Source organism: Trichosurus vulpecula, chromosome 9, assembly GCF_011100635.1.
Source record: "Trichosurus vulpecula isolate mTriVul1 chromosome 9, mTriVul1.pri, whole genome shotgun sequence".
NCBI classification, from domain to species: domain Eukaryota; kingdom Metazoa; phylum Chordata; class Mammalia; order Diprotodontia; family Phalangeridae; genus Trichosurus; species Trichosurus vulpecula.
This window is the reverse complement of record NC_050581.1, coordinates 203,148,796-203,162,474: the sequence shown is the minus strand read 5'-3', so window position 1 is coordinate 203,162,474 and position 13,679 is coordinate 203,148,796. Positions and strand designations below refer to the sequence as shown.

General features: G+C 51.7%; 1 protein-coding gene across 1 annotated transcript in view; it reads right to left on the bottom strand.

Moving 5' to 3' along the window:
• KIAA0895 (KIAA0895 ortholog) overlaps window positions 1-12,449 on the bottom strand; it is a 34,641-nt gene extending 22,192 nt beyond the window's left edge. Inside the window, exons 1-2 of the mRNA XM_036739694.1 lie at window positions 12,022-12,449; window positions 286-374 (exon numbers count right to left, since the gene is read on the bottom strand). Coding sequence (XP_036595589.1) covers window positions 286-374; window positions 12,022-12,449 — 517 coding nt within the window. The remainder of the gene's footprint in view (window positions 1-285; window positions 375-12,021) is intronic.
• Between the last annotated feature and the right edge of the window lie 1,230 nt (window positions 12,450-13,679).

Genomic DNA, 13,679 nt, shown 5'->3' with positions numbered 1-13,679 from the left:
CTGGGGGGCCTGGAGAGAAGGTACCAGCAGCTGGGGTGGGGGAGAAGGTGCCAGCAGCTGGGGGGCCTGGAGAGAGGGAGGCAAGGCGCCAGCAGCTGGGGGGGGAGGAGAAGGTGCCAGCAGCTGGGGGGGCACAGAAGGCACCAGCAGCTGGGGGCCCCCAAGACATCTTAAGGAATCAAAGAATTTGGGGAGCTGCATGAGAGCTCAGTCACACGCCGAGTGACCCAAGAGCGACACACACCACAGGGCTCCCCACTCCAACGCACCCAAGAGGATTCCCACCTTTGCCTGAAGACCCCCATGAGGGAGAAGCCTGCTCCGGAGGCAGCCCTCTCCACGCTGGGAAAGCTGTACTTGTTACCAAGTTTGTCCTGCCCCAGGGACCAACGACTCCGTGCAGGTCCGGTCCAGGTCCATCGCTCTGGCCGGGTCTTCTGGGCCCAGCAGAACAATCTGCTCCCTCCCTAAGCACAGCCCTTCAAATACATGAGTGCAGGTGTCGTCCCCCCCCCCCCCCCCCCCCCCCCCCCCCCCCCCCCGTGACTGTTCTCCTTTCCAAGCTGGGATCGGCAGGGCCTGCAAACAATCTTCCCGTGACATGACCTCAGAGCCCTTCGCCATGATGGCCATCCTCTTCTGGATACTGTCCAGCTTATCAAACCACGGGGCCTGGAGCTGAACCCAAGCTTCTAAGTAGGCCCTGAACGAGGCAGGGCACAGAAGGCTCTTGCCAGCTCTTGGACACTGGGCCTCTCTTCATGGAGGCCCATGCTGAATGAGCGCCCACTGCTGCCTCCCATGGGGCTTGGAGACCACCAGGCACCCCAGCTCTTTGTCATCATTGTTCTATAACCTCACCTGTCCCACCTTATACTGAAGCAGGCTCAGACCGAAGCGAAGCTGCTTTTTGCACCCAAGTCCAGAACTTCACGTCGCCCCTTATGGCATTTTGTGTTCCTGGATTCAGCCTAATGCACCAGCCTGACAAGAAGGATTCCTCCTAGCGCTGTGTGTCACCCACCCCCATGGGAAGGAGCCCAGGGTGTGTGCCGAAGCCTCGGGCCGTCCCCTGGGGACCTCCTGCCTGCTGTGAATCCACCTAATTACATCATCATTGAGTCCCTATCTCTCCATCTCCACAGACAGTTTATCAAATACCTTGCTAAAGCACAGACAACATTCCCTTCTCATACCAATCTAGGAATTCTGATCAAAAATATGTTTGCCACGAGCTGTTCTTGATGCTGCCATCCTGGCTCTCTGAGCCATCTCTCTCATGACTGATTTTAGAACACTCCGGAAGTGAGCTCAAGTTGACTGGCTTACAGTTGGCCGACACTGATCTCTGCCCTCTTCAGAAAACTGGGGCAACATGTGCCCTTCTCTAGGTGAGTGTGAGCACTCCCAGTGTTCCAGGATCTTTCAGCTGTCACTGACAGTGGCTCAGGAATCCTATCTGTGGCTTTTTCAGTGCCCAAGGAAAAGGTTCATCTAGGTCTGGTGACCTGACCTCGCTAAGGGCAGCCAGAGAGGTTTCTCGTACGGTCTTGGATTTCAACACGTTTGTTTGGTCATTTCCAGGGTGAAGGTCATTCTCCTTGGCAGAGAGGAGTAGCAAAACCCAAACTGAGCTGCTCTGGCTTCTCTCTGCTGCCCATTATCATCAACTGTAATACAAGGTGGTAAGTGACTAAGTACCCAGACGAATGGCACAAAGTAAGTACTGTTGAGGAAACAGAGGAAGGCTGGCCCTGAGCAGAGACTTCACAGAGGCTGAGGTGGGTCTTTGTTTGTGTCCGGAAGGATCGGGAGAGGTAGAGAATCAAAGCCACCCCAGGGGAAAGGAATGGCATTAACCCTGGGGGATTGGGGTGGGGGAGGATCTGGCAGTGTGGGAGGTAAGCATTCAGGCTTGACAGAAAAGCCAAGCAAAGTTTCACTGGGCCCTGTCAATACCTGGGAGCCACTGAAGGTTTTGGGGCAGGCAAGTGGTGTGATGAAAAACGATTTGAGGGAGCCAAGCATCTTAAGGGGATGTGGGAAAACAGGGACACGAGTGTTCTGTAGGCAGAGCTGTGAATGGTTCCAACCATTCAGGAGAACAATCTGGAACTATGCCCAAAGGGCAATAAAATCACGCATACCCTTTGACCCTGCAAGGCCTCTCCTAGGTCATCAAAGGAAGACATCAAAGGAAATCTGTTTAAGAGCTCTGCTTGTGGTGGCAAAGGAGTGGAAACAGAGGGGATGGCCAACCAAACAGGTCGTTACTATGATGTAGAAATGATGATGGATTGGTGTCAGAAAAACCTGGAAGGACCTGGGACAACTCACACAAAGTGAAGCAAGCAGCACCAGGAGAACAACACATGCAGGGACATGAAGTAAAATGCTCTTTGCTTCCAGATGGAAGGCGGGGTGGGGGGTACTACGAGGCCAGCCAAAGGAATGACCTGCACCATTTTGCACTGACTTTTAAAGAACAGCATTTTATTTTTCTACTTACATGTAAAGACAATTTTCAACATTCATTTTTATAAGATTTTGAGTTCCAAATTCTTCCTCCCTCCCTCCCTCCCCTCTGCCATCCCCAAAATGGCAGGAGTCTGACACAGTTTATATGTGGATGCTGCTCATTTTCTTAGCAAGACCTAAGACTTCTTAGAAAGACCTGTTCAGGATGGCTTTTGAGCCTCTGCCCCAAAGAGATCAAGGAGCAGAAATACTGACAGCAGCTCTTTTTGTGGTAGAAAAGACCTGGAAACTGAGGAGGTGCCTGTCCATTGGGGAATGGCATCTAGGTAGAGGATGGATAGAGGTATGGAGAGATCAATAAGAAAGCTACTGGCCCAGTTCTGGCCAGAGCCAGGGTCTCTGCCCTAGGGCAGCAGCCACAGGAAGGGAGAGATGGGTAGGTGCAGAGTTGTCAGGAAGGTCAGATCTGAGAAGAGATGGGAGGGTGGGGAAAGGTGGGTGAGGAATGCAGGGTGACAGTGAGGTCACAAGCCTGGGAAACTAGGAGTATGGTGATGCTCTTAACAACTAACAAGAAAGTTGGGGAAAGGGGAGGGTGGGGGGGGCGGACAAAGCTAATGCGTTCTCTTTTGGATTGGTTGAGTTTAAGATGCCTAAGGGACCTGTGACTGAAGATATCCAAAAAAAATTGGGATTGGGACGGAGGGAGGGGGTGAGGGGAGGGAGGAGGAGAGGGGAAGGGAGAGAGAGGAGAGAGAAAGGAGGGAGGGAGGAGAGGGGAAGGGACAGAGAGGAGAGAGAAAGGGGGGAGGGAGGAGAGGGGAAGGGAGAGAAAGGAGAGAGAAAGGGGGAGGGATAGGGAAAGGGAGGGAGGAGAGAGGAAGAGAGGAAGGGAGGGAGGGAGAGAGGGAGAGGGAGAAGGAGAGGAAAAAGGAGAGGGAGAGGGAGACAAAGGGGGAGAGGTGGGGAGGGGGGAGAGAGAGAGAGAGAGAGAGAATATGAGAATATACAGTTATCCCCTCCACATCGCAGGTTAGGGGTGTGCTCTCCCCAGGATCTGGTAAAAGTTTTTGGCCCTCTCTTTATTACAGAGAAATCTGAATTACTACGGTATTAAAATATGTTGATATTATGTAATACTATACATATGCTTTCTGCCATTCTGAGTTTCTAAGCTTTTTCTGTGTCCTCTGCGGCTTCTGCAAAACTCCCCCCAAATTTTCATTTAATTTCTTATGTGTGTATCAAAGCCATTCTGGGGAAAGTCACGATGTGGAAGGGATAAGTGTGTAGAATTGGGAATCGTCTGCACAGGATGAGAGTCGAACCCATAGGAACTAACAAGGTCACCAAGTGAAATAGTCCAGTGGGAGAGGAAGAAGAGGCAGCAGGCCCGAGGGTTGGGGGACACCCAAGGTTAGCTGGCATGACCTGGAAGAAGATCCAGCAAAGAAAAAGAGGTCAGACAGGCTGGAGGAAAGCCAGGAAGGGGAGGGGATCCAGGAGGAGAGTGGTCAACAGCCCCAGCAGCCTCAGAGGTCAGGGAGGATGAGGACCAAGGAAAAGCCACTGGTTGTGGCAATAACATGATTAGTATCAGTGAGGTGATGAGGTCAAAGGCAAAGGCTGGGGGAGGAGAGACAGACAAGGCAATCACTAACAGGCATGGTTTTAAGGATGGAGATGATGAGACACTGTTTGCAGGCAGTAAGGAGGGAGCCCAAAGATTAGAGAGAGGAGGGAGGCTCATAGTATGGCCAACCTGCCGGGAAGGACGAGGGGCATGGCAAGAAGGTCGAGGTGTCTGAGTGGTGTGTGAAGCGGAGGAGAGAAGAGCGGGCTCTTGGTGAAGGGCCCCCGATGTTTTGGTGACTACGAAACGAGATCCAGGACTAACTCTATCTGGACAGCTGGATTCAGAACTGCGCTGAAGGCAGAAAACTGGCCGGCTCATATTAGGGCAAAGGTACATGACCTGCTGAGTCCTCTTTGCTACCAAAGCCCCTTTCTGACTCTGCTCTTCTCCCCATGAGACTTGGTGGCTGCAAAGTCCAGAACACCAGAATCTCCCAAGAGCCCAAATTACAGGCCACCCAAATGTCACGTAGAATCTGCCTTAATAAGCAGGAACAGAAGCTGACAAACCGAGCCTTACATTTCCTCCTTTCCGGTCCTACGCAACAGCACTCACTAGAAAGGGTTTTTCTTCACCTCAAACAGCCCCTTAATCATCTCTCATGTGGGAGAAATGCTAAGGACGCACCTTTGCTCTTCAGTTTCAGTGTGCTCTGAATGGAGCGAAGAAGTATCGCATGGCCGTGATGGTTCCCATAGCGCCCTTCTCTACCACTTGGAAAGCAAGTCACTTTGAATCTGCCTTTCAGTCAAGGTTTCACCTCTCTGGTTTCCTGCTTCTGAGTTACATTGTGATTCTATGGAGAGAGAATCTCCAACATCTTGGTAGACCCTCCTGAGAATCACAGCTTTAGTGTAGCCAAATGCTGCCCTCTTGGAGGTGGGGAACCTGAGGAGGAGGAGGGGCTTGGAGGGTCACTGAGGTGTTAAGGGGCAGAGCAGGGGTTTGAAGTCAAGTGCTCTGACTCCCAAAGGAGGTTCTACTGCAGCTTTTGATCCTATGATGTCCTACCCCAAGCTAGGAAAGCTTTGAGTGGGGTCTGGACAACAGGCTGTGTCTGCTGTGTGAAGACTGATCTGACAACATCCACAAAGGATCATCACACTCTGATACTTTAAGCACAATAGCCCAGAGATGGATCCAACTGTCTAGAAGCTCTCACATGGGCAGTGCCCCTCTGCTTGTGGCAGTGGAAGCTACACCCACAAAGGGAATCCACAGATGTGGGCACACACGGAGCACCACTGTCCTATGACCAACAACACCAGAGAAGTCGGCTCACATACAGATGACTCTACACCATGGGTGAATTATGGCAGTGAGATGGAAGCGTGGCTCCTGCTGGGGGCACCACAGGCCCTCATCACTCCGTGGCCCACTTGGTCTCCTTGCCGCCTTCTCACCAGGTTTAGCAAACAAAATGCCACAAGAGGAAGGGCAGCACAGGACTGGCACCTGCCACAGAGGGCAACAAGACGCATCCTGTGATGCACTAGAAGAAAATCCTCCAGTCATGAACATTTTCTTTCAGCCCTAGGAGACTTTAATGCAAAGGCACCAGCCAAAGGTGAACATGGCAATTAGAATCAGCTCTGGATAAAGAAGTGAAAAAGAAGAAAGGCTTGTAGACACCTCAGAGGCTCCTTGTCCACCTACCATGAGCAAAGCTGAATCCAAGAGGGTTCCATTCAGAATATGCTGGAGTGGCAAGCACTGAATGCTGTCGATCAGTCCACAAGCATTTATAAAACATGCACCAGGCACAAAAGACACACACACACACATACACACACACTCACACTCACTCACTCACACACTCACCCCTGCATACATTTGCCTATCTTGAAAGCACTAGTGAGCCTAAGAATAAAGATTTGTGACTTAAAACTCTGACCAGACAGGCTGCAAAAACAAACTTATGAAAAGGCATATAAATATAATGGAAGGGCTGATAAAATGCTCTCAGTTCTGTGGAGCCTTTCTTCATGTTTCCAAAAAAGCTTCACTGAAAAAAAGATTTTGGGTGTAAAGATCTTTTTTCCTGTTTCTTTCCTGGAAAGTATTCTCCTATTTCAAGGACCCCCTGCAGAATATGGCTTTTTAGAGAAGAATAAGCTGATGGGGTTTTTCATACCTTGTTGAACTCAAGGTCTCAAGTTGGTTAAAAACTTTTAATATATCATAAACTTATTTCATTGAGTATGTGACAGCATAAGACTTTGAGAGAGTAAAGTTTTTGCTGCCTCAGATCAAGCATTTAGGCCAACTGCCATTCCATTTGCTGCATTTTGGGAGATCATTTTAAAAATGCATCTGGAGCACCGGAGAAGGCCTGCCCTGACTCCTGGGGCCTCTTTCCCTCTCCATCAATGATCCTCTGTGTAACATCAGCCTAGCCACCACGCCCGGCAGCACCTCCTTCCTTGACTCAGCTAAAAGAACAGAAGTCACTCTGATGACCGATCTCTCAGAAGAGTGCTTCACAAATGAGAATTCAGTTTCAGTCACCCTGCCATCCACAGCTGAAAGGGATCTCTGAATTACACGGCAAGCTCTTGTGAAACCTGAGGGCCGAGGAACTGTTTTGGACCCAAAAGAATGCTGCAAACAAAACAAAAGCCTCCATTCTACCAAGATTTTTTTCACTTAAAACTCAAATCAGTAAATCATATCAGCAAGTTTCTTCTTCAGGGCAGGTAGATGGAGCACCAGGCTTGGAATCAGGAAGACTCATCTTCATGAATTCAAATCTGGCCTCAGACACGTCCTAGCTGTGTGACCCTAGGCAAGTCACTTTACCCTATCTGCCTCAGTTTCCTCATCTGTAAAATGAGCTGGAGAAGGAAATGCAAACCACGCCAGTATCTTTGCCAAGAAAACCCAATTTTTTTATCATACAATATGCTATTTAGGTGCTTTATAATACAATCACATTATTCGTTTTTCACGATGCTCATGTCTTTTATATGTAGCCTTAAATGAGGAACATATAAAAGATTCTTCTAAAATTATCCTATTGGTAAGAAACACAAACTGCATGGAATCTTACATTTCACAATTTCATCGATAGTAACACCACTACTATTAATGGAGAGAATGAATAGCAACAGCCCACTTCATTGTCAGAAACTGCATTTATCAGAGGTAGAAACAAAGCAGTGAGCCAGAAGGCTCCCCTGGGAGGCTGAGGAGGGTGGCGAGGCAGCGGCTCAGGGTACGAAGACATCGTTAAGAACTAGCTAAAATAATGCCAAGACGACCATGTTCCAGATGCGCCTGAGAAGTGGGGGGCAAAGGGAGAAGGTAGGAAGGCAAAGATGTTATTTGTGCCCTAAGCAAGAAAGGGAGAAGGAGCCAGCCAGTGAAACAGTGCCATGAGGACGCCAGAACCACCCAAGGTCTTGTAAGCACCCATCACTTCCCTGACATGAAGGAGGGTACCAAAATGCACAGTCACTCCCAAGGAGCTCCCACACTGATGCCAGGTCAGGTCTTAGAAGAAGTGCGTGATGGCAGGACACCCTCAGTCTCTGCAGGAGCCAGTGGGCTCGTAAACAAGCATCCAAGCAAGCAGAAGGGGGCGAGCCCAGGGTCTGCTGAGGGGAGAAGCTAAGGGACCCTGCTGACCCAGGCAAATATACATGTGGAGTGATCCTGACTAACACAGAATATTTCACACTTCTTGGCTGAGAGACATAAAGAATGGTGTCTGGAGACCAATGATGATTCCATATCAAAGGAAGGCTATAACTGAAGAAAACAAGACAAAGACCCTCCCCCAGGCCTGGACAATTCTGTCTAAAGTCAGCTGGTTTCAGACACATTTCTACACACATTCATTCTGCTTGCTTACTCTTATGGGTTATGAGAGAGGGTTTTTTTTGAGGGTGAGGAGGCAGGTACTGAGACTGATACAGATAAAAAGACCACTGAAACATTTTTTAAAACACAGAAAAGAGCTGAAGGAAGTCAGGAAAGTGACAGACAGGAAGGCCGGAGCTGGAATTACCTTGGTAGGTGTGATGGGTACTTCAACAAAGCCCAATAACTGTGGAAGAGTCATGGTTTGAACAGTACTGCCTTTGTTCTGTCCTTTGCATATGGAAAGATTCATGTTTGTTGATGACTGTCCGGTTTATAACTAAAGATATTCATTAAAACTCATTTTTATCATATCCTGTCCTATTTTGGGGGGGTGGGGCATAAGGACTGAAGGGTATCAGAGAGCCAGAGAGGCCATTCTATGATTCTTTCTGGCTTTCCTGTGAAACAGTTTTGATCATCCGTTTGTTCCTGTCACAGAGACAGCACAACTGAAGAGAAGAGCCAAACCTTGGTCCCTGGGCACTGCCTGGCTAGGAAGGCGTGCCAATGCCGGCACTCTTGGCCTCTGAACTGCTTCAACGGCAATGGTGCACCTGCTGCCTCCCCTCTACTTTCCCCTGTGTTCCAGTGACACCAGCTCCTGGATCTTCCTCCATCTCTACTCCAGGAGGTTTCAGCGGCTGGCCCCATGCCATCTTGCTTCTCCTGGCTCTCTTTAAGTCTAAAATCCTACCTTCTACTAGGCAGCTCTCCTGATTCCCCTTAATGCTGTTGCCTTCCTTTCTACAGCTCGTTTGGACAAGGTTGTCTGTGCACTGTCTTCCCACTTAGAAATGGAGCTTCTGGAGGGCAAGGGACTGCCTTTTTGCCTTTTGCTGTCTCCCGAGCATTTGGCACAATGCCAGGCAAACAGCAGGTGCTTAATAAATGCTTGCTGATTTGATTGAGTAGCCATTCATGTGCTTGGCTTATGGAAAATGTGACTAAGCTGAGACTCTGGTCAAATGTGTTATGGAAAGTTTTTTTGGAGCTCAAGGCCAACACCTATTTCTCAGCCTACACCCAATAGATGCAGCTCAAGAACCACTTTCCCCACAAGGCTTTTGCTGAGGGCTAGACTTTTATTTCTGTCTTCTTATCCAGAACTCCCAGAACAGTGCTTAGCACACAGAAAGAGATTAGTAAATGCCTACCACTCTGAGTCAGACACAGAAAGAGTCAAAAGACAGTCCCTGCCCTCGAGGAGCTCACAATCTAAGGGGTAGGTCAGGAGAGACAACAAGCAAACATACATATATATGTGTATACACACACACACACACACACACACACAGCTACAGATGGGATAGACAGGAGCTAATGGAGAGAAGGCCCTGGAAGGAAGAGGGGCTGGGGAAAGCATCCTGTAGGAGATGGAATTTTTGTTCAAGGAAGCCAGGGAGGTCAGTAGACACAGCAGAAGAGGAAGAGTGTTCTAGGTCTGGGGGACAGCCAGAGAAAAAGAGTGATTTGTTAGAGGAACAGAAAGGAGGCTGGTGTCACAGGACCAGAGTATGTGGTAGGGAATAAAGCGTAGATGCCTAGAGGGATTAAGTCAGAAAATAAGGAACTCGCTTCCAGTAAGAGACTGGAAATGCAGGAGGGGGCCAGTTATGAAGGGCTCCAAATGCCAAACAGACGATTTTGTATTTGATCCTGGAGGCCATAGGGGATTACTGGAGGTTACTGAGGAGGGAGACAGATCACTTTGGTGGCTGAGTGGAGGGTGGACCAGAGCAAGCAGGGAGACCCCCTAGCTGCTACTGCAGCCACACTGACTCAACAGCCCAGCATCCAATAAAGGCTCAGGGGATTCTGGGGGCATCCCTCTGTCTTGCTAATGAGGAATACTGAACACCCATTCACTAATATGGGGGTTATAGTTTGAGGGTTAGGATTTAACCCAGAGGTGGGGAACCTGTGGCCTCAAAGCCACATGTGGCCCTCTAGGTCCTCAAGTGCAGCCTTTTGAGTGAATCACAGAATCCCCTAAATAAAAGGATTTATTCCGTAAAACTTGGACTCAGTCAAAAGGCCACAACCAAGGACCTTGAGGGCCACATGTGGCCTCAAGGCTGCAGGTTCTCCACCCCTGATTTCACCTATTTAACTCAAAAACAATGCCACCTGGGACTTGGGTGGGATACCCTGAAGGGCTTGGGGGCAGCTGGGGTGGGTCTTACTAAAGAAGAGTCTGTAAGTAAGGCTTCTGAGCTTGGGAAGCAGGGGGTGCAGATGTTGCCGTGTCCAGGTCCAGAGACGTCAAGCCAATGGCCCGTGGTCACACAGCATATGTCTGGCAGAGAAACTATGGGGTGAATGAAGTTTTCTTCCCCGAAAACCATGGGGCTTGACAACATAAGAACTTACAGGAAGGAGACACGTTACCAGGTTGCAGCACTTTAGTGTCTTGGAGTAAGAAAGTGGGGCTCTGGTCTGACACTCACTGCCTTTGGGATGGTGGGGAAGGGGAACAGCTTTTGTTAAGTGCCAGCTGTGTACAGATATGGTGGGTCTGCTTGCCAGACCACAACACTAGGACAGAACGGGACCATCTTCCAGGCTGCTGCTGTGCTGCACAAGGACACAAATGGGGGAGGCTTCCTGAAGAAACAATGTTACTGGTGCGGAAGATAGCAACAGGTTGGGCCAGACTGCGAAGGATGCTCCAGTCTTCAGCTCCGTCTTTGTGCTTGACACTGAGAACTGATGAGGGATCAAGGACTGGAGCTTAACGTTAGAGGGTGAGGAAACTCCTGTATCAGTGCTGGAGGGCACTGTCCCTTCAGGTTACACGGAGAGATTAAGGGTGGGCATTCTCAGAGCCAGTCTGTGGGCTAAGCAGCGCTGGAACTCTGGTCTCTCTGGCTCCAAGGCCAGGTCCTGAGGTGTTACTCTGCACTGGGAAGAGGGAGAGAGAGGAGGGAAGAGAGAGAGGAGAGGAAGAGGGGAAAGAGGAGAGGGAGAGACAGAAGGAGGGAAGAGAGAGAGGAGAGGAAGAGGGGAAAGAGGAGAGGGAGAGACAGAAGGAGGGAAGAGAGAGGAGAGGAAGAGGGGAAAGAGGAGAGGGAGAGAGAGACAGAGAAGCAGGGAGACAGACAGAGGCAGAAAGAAGGAGGAAGAAGGAGAAGAAGGAGGAGGAGGAGGAAAAGGAGAAAAAGGAGGAGAAGAAGAAAAAGAGGAAGGAGGAGGAGGAGAAGAAGAAAAGAAGAGGGAGGAGAAGGAGGAGAAGAAAAAGAGGAAGAAGAGAAGAAGGAGGAGGAGGAGAAGAAAAGAAGAGGGAGGAGAAGGAGGAGAAGAAAAAGAGGAAGGAGGAGAAGAAGGAGGAGGAGGAGAAGAAAAGAAGAGGGAGGAGAAGGAGGAGAAGAAAAAGAGGAAGGAGGAGAAGAAGGAGGAGGAGGAGAAGAAAAGAAGAGGGAGGAGAAGGAGGAGAAGAAAAAGAGGAAGGAGGAGAAGAAGGAGGAGGAGGAGAAGAAAAGAAGAGGGAGGAGAAGGAGGAGAAGAAAAAGAGGAAGGAGGAGAAGAAGGAGGAGGAGGAGAAGAAAAGAAGAGGAAGGAGGAGGAGAAGAAAAAGAGGAAGGAGGAGAAGAAGGAGGAGGAGGAGAAGAAAAGAAGAGGGAGGAGAAGGAGGAGAAGAAAAAGAGGAAGGAGGAGAAGGAGGAGGAGAAGAAGAAAAGAAGAGGGAGGAGAAGGAGGAGAAGAAAAAGAGGAAGGAGGAGAAGTAGGAGGAGGAGAAGAAGAAAAGAAGAGGAAGGAGAAGGAGGAGAAGAAAAAGAGGAAGAAGAGAAGAAGGAGGAGGAGGAGGAGAAGAAGAAGAAAAGAAGAAGGAGGAGAAGATGAAAAAGAGGAAGGAGGAGAAGAAGACAGAGAGACAGACATAGGGAGACGAGCCCACAGCCAGAGCTTCCCGGCTCCAGGCGAGCCCCCCAGCTCGGAAGATCGCGGCCCGGACCACCGCACGGGGGGGGGGGGGGGTTCCGCTCCGCTCCTCTCCTCCTCTCCCGCCCCCTCCCCACCTGCGCCCCCCGCGCGCGCTCACTCACCGGTAACCCGGATCCCCTCCAGCATCTTGGGCCGGTGTCTCCGCCGGCTCCTGGCGGGGCGGCGCGCGTGACGCGGGCGGGTCGTGGCCGCGGCGGCGGCGGCTGCGGAGGCGGCACGGCGGGCGGAGGCGGCGGCCACGGCCCGCGCTCTCCGGTGGATGGCGGCGGCGGCGGCGGCGGCTGCCGAGCGCCGGCAGCGCCGGCCTCTCGCGGCCGCCCGCAGTCTGGGGCCTCGGCCGGGCCTCAGCGCTCTGGCGGCGGGCGCGGCGGGGGCACGGGCGGCGCCGCGGGAGGGCGGCGGCCGAGCTGGCGGGGCTCGGGCTCCGGCGGCGGCGGGAGCGGAGGCGGCCGAGGGCGAGGGGCGCGGGGGGCGGCGGCGGGAGCGGGGCGCGGGCGCGGGGGGCGGCGGTCAGCGCCGCCGTGTGCATGGGTGCGCCCGCAGCCCGGATGTCAGGCCGCGGCGGGCGGCCGGGGCGGGGTGGTGGCAGTGACGATGGCGGGGGGCGCGGCGGGGCGACCTCGGGGGGCGCAGGTGAAGGGCAGCCCGCGGTCTCCGCTGGTCCCTGCGGCCAGCTCCCAGCGAGCGGCAGTGACGTGCGCCGCTCCCGCGGTTGCTAGGATACCGGAGCCCCGCCCCCCGCCCGGGCCGGCTGCCAAGACCGGCAGGTGGGCGGGCGGGTTGGGAGGGAACGAAGAACTACGAGTCCCGGCAGGCGCAGCGAGCCCACGTGGATGCCGGGGACAGCCTCGGCCTCTCAGCCGCCAATCAAGATTCCGAGCTCAGGATGCTCCAGCGAGCCTGAGCGTGAGGCTGGCTTTGCCTGCTTCTTGCACTCTCCCGGGGCCCCTTCGCTCAGGCCTCCTGGCACTTAGTTACCGGAGTGGTTAAGAATGCCGGAACCGGAGGCAGGAATTCCCGCATTAGGTACGCACTAGCTGTGACCGTGGGGCAAGTCATCAAACCTTTCTCCGCCTCAGCTTTCTCATCTGTAGAATGGGGATCCCTCCCAGGATTGGCATGAGGAGCAAGCACTTTGCGAACCTTAAAGCGCCATCTGAATGCTGTGATTGTTCCAGCTAATAAGTGATTAATGCTTGCTGATTAAAAATGTTATCTGTATAACGAGCGTGTGTGTAGAAGTATATGTGTGCGTGTTGTTACTGCTCAGCTGTAATGGACCACACCACTCAGGCTCCTGCCCTTCACCATCTCCCAAAGTCTGTCCAAGGTCATGTTCCTTTTGCCTCCAGTCTTTCCTAGCATCAGGGACTTTTCTAGTGAGTCGTTTCTTCTCATTGTGTGAATAAAGCACTTCAGGGCGCAGTGGCGGTATTTTATACAGTCGAGATGCTATTAGGAGACACTCAATTTTCCAGAGTTAAGGCCCAGCAAGCAGGCTGAGCCCTGAGCTTGACATAACAACAATCCTTTGCATCTCTGGATGATCTCATCCTCTGGAAAAATAATATAATTATTGTATTGCTTTGATGAGCACCAGGTGTTCTCTGAGCTCAGACAAGCACCGGACCAGGACCCATGTTCTGGACATGAATCAAAGTTGTCATGTTGTTGCTGTTAGCCCTCGCTGTCAGGGCTACAGCTCACTGTGCAGGCACTGGTAGAAGTATTGAGATCTCCTCACACTGCCTCGGGTCCA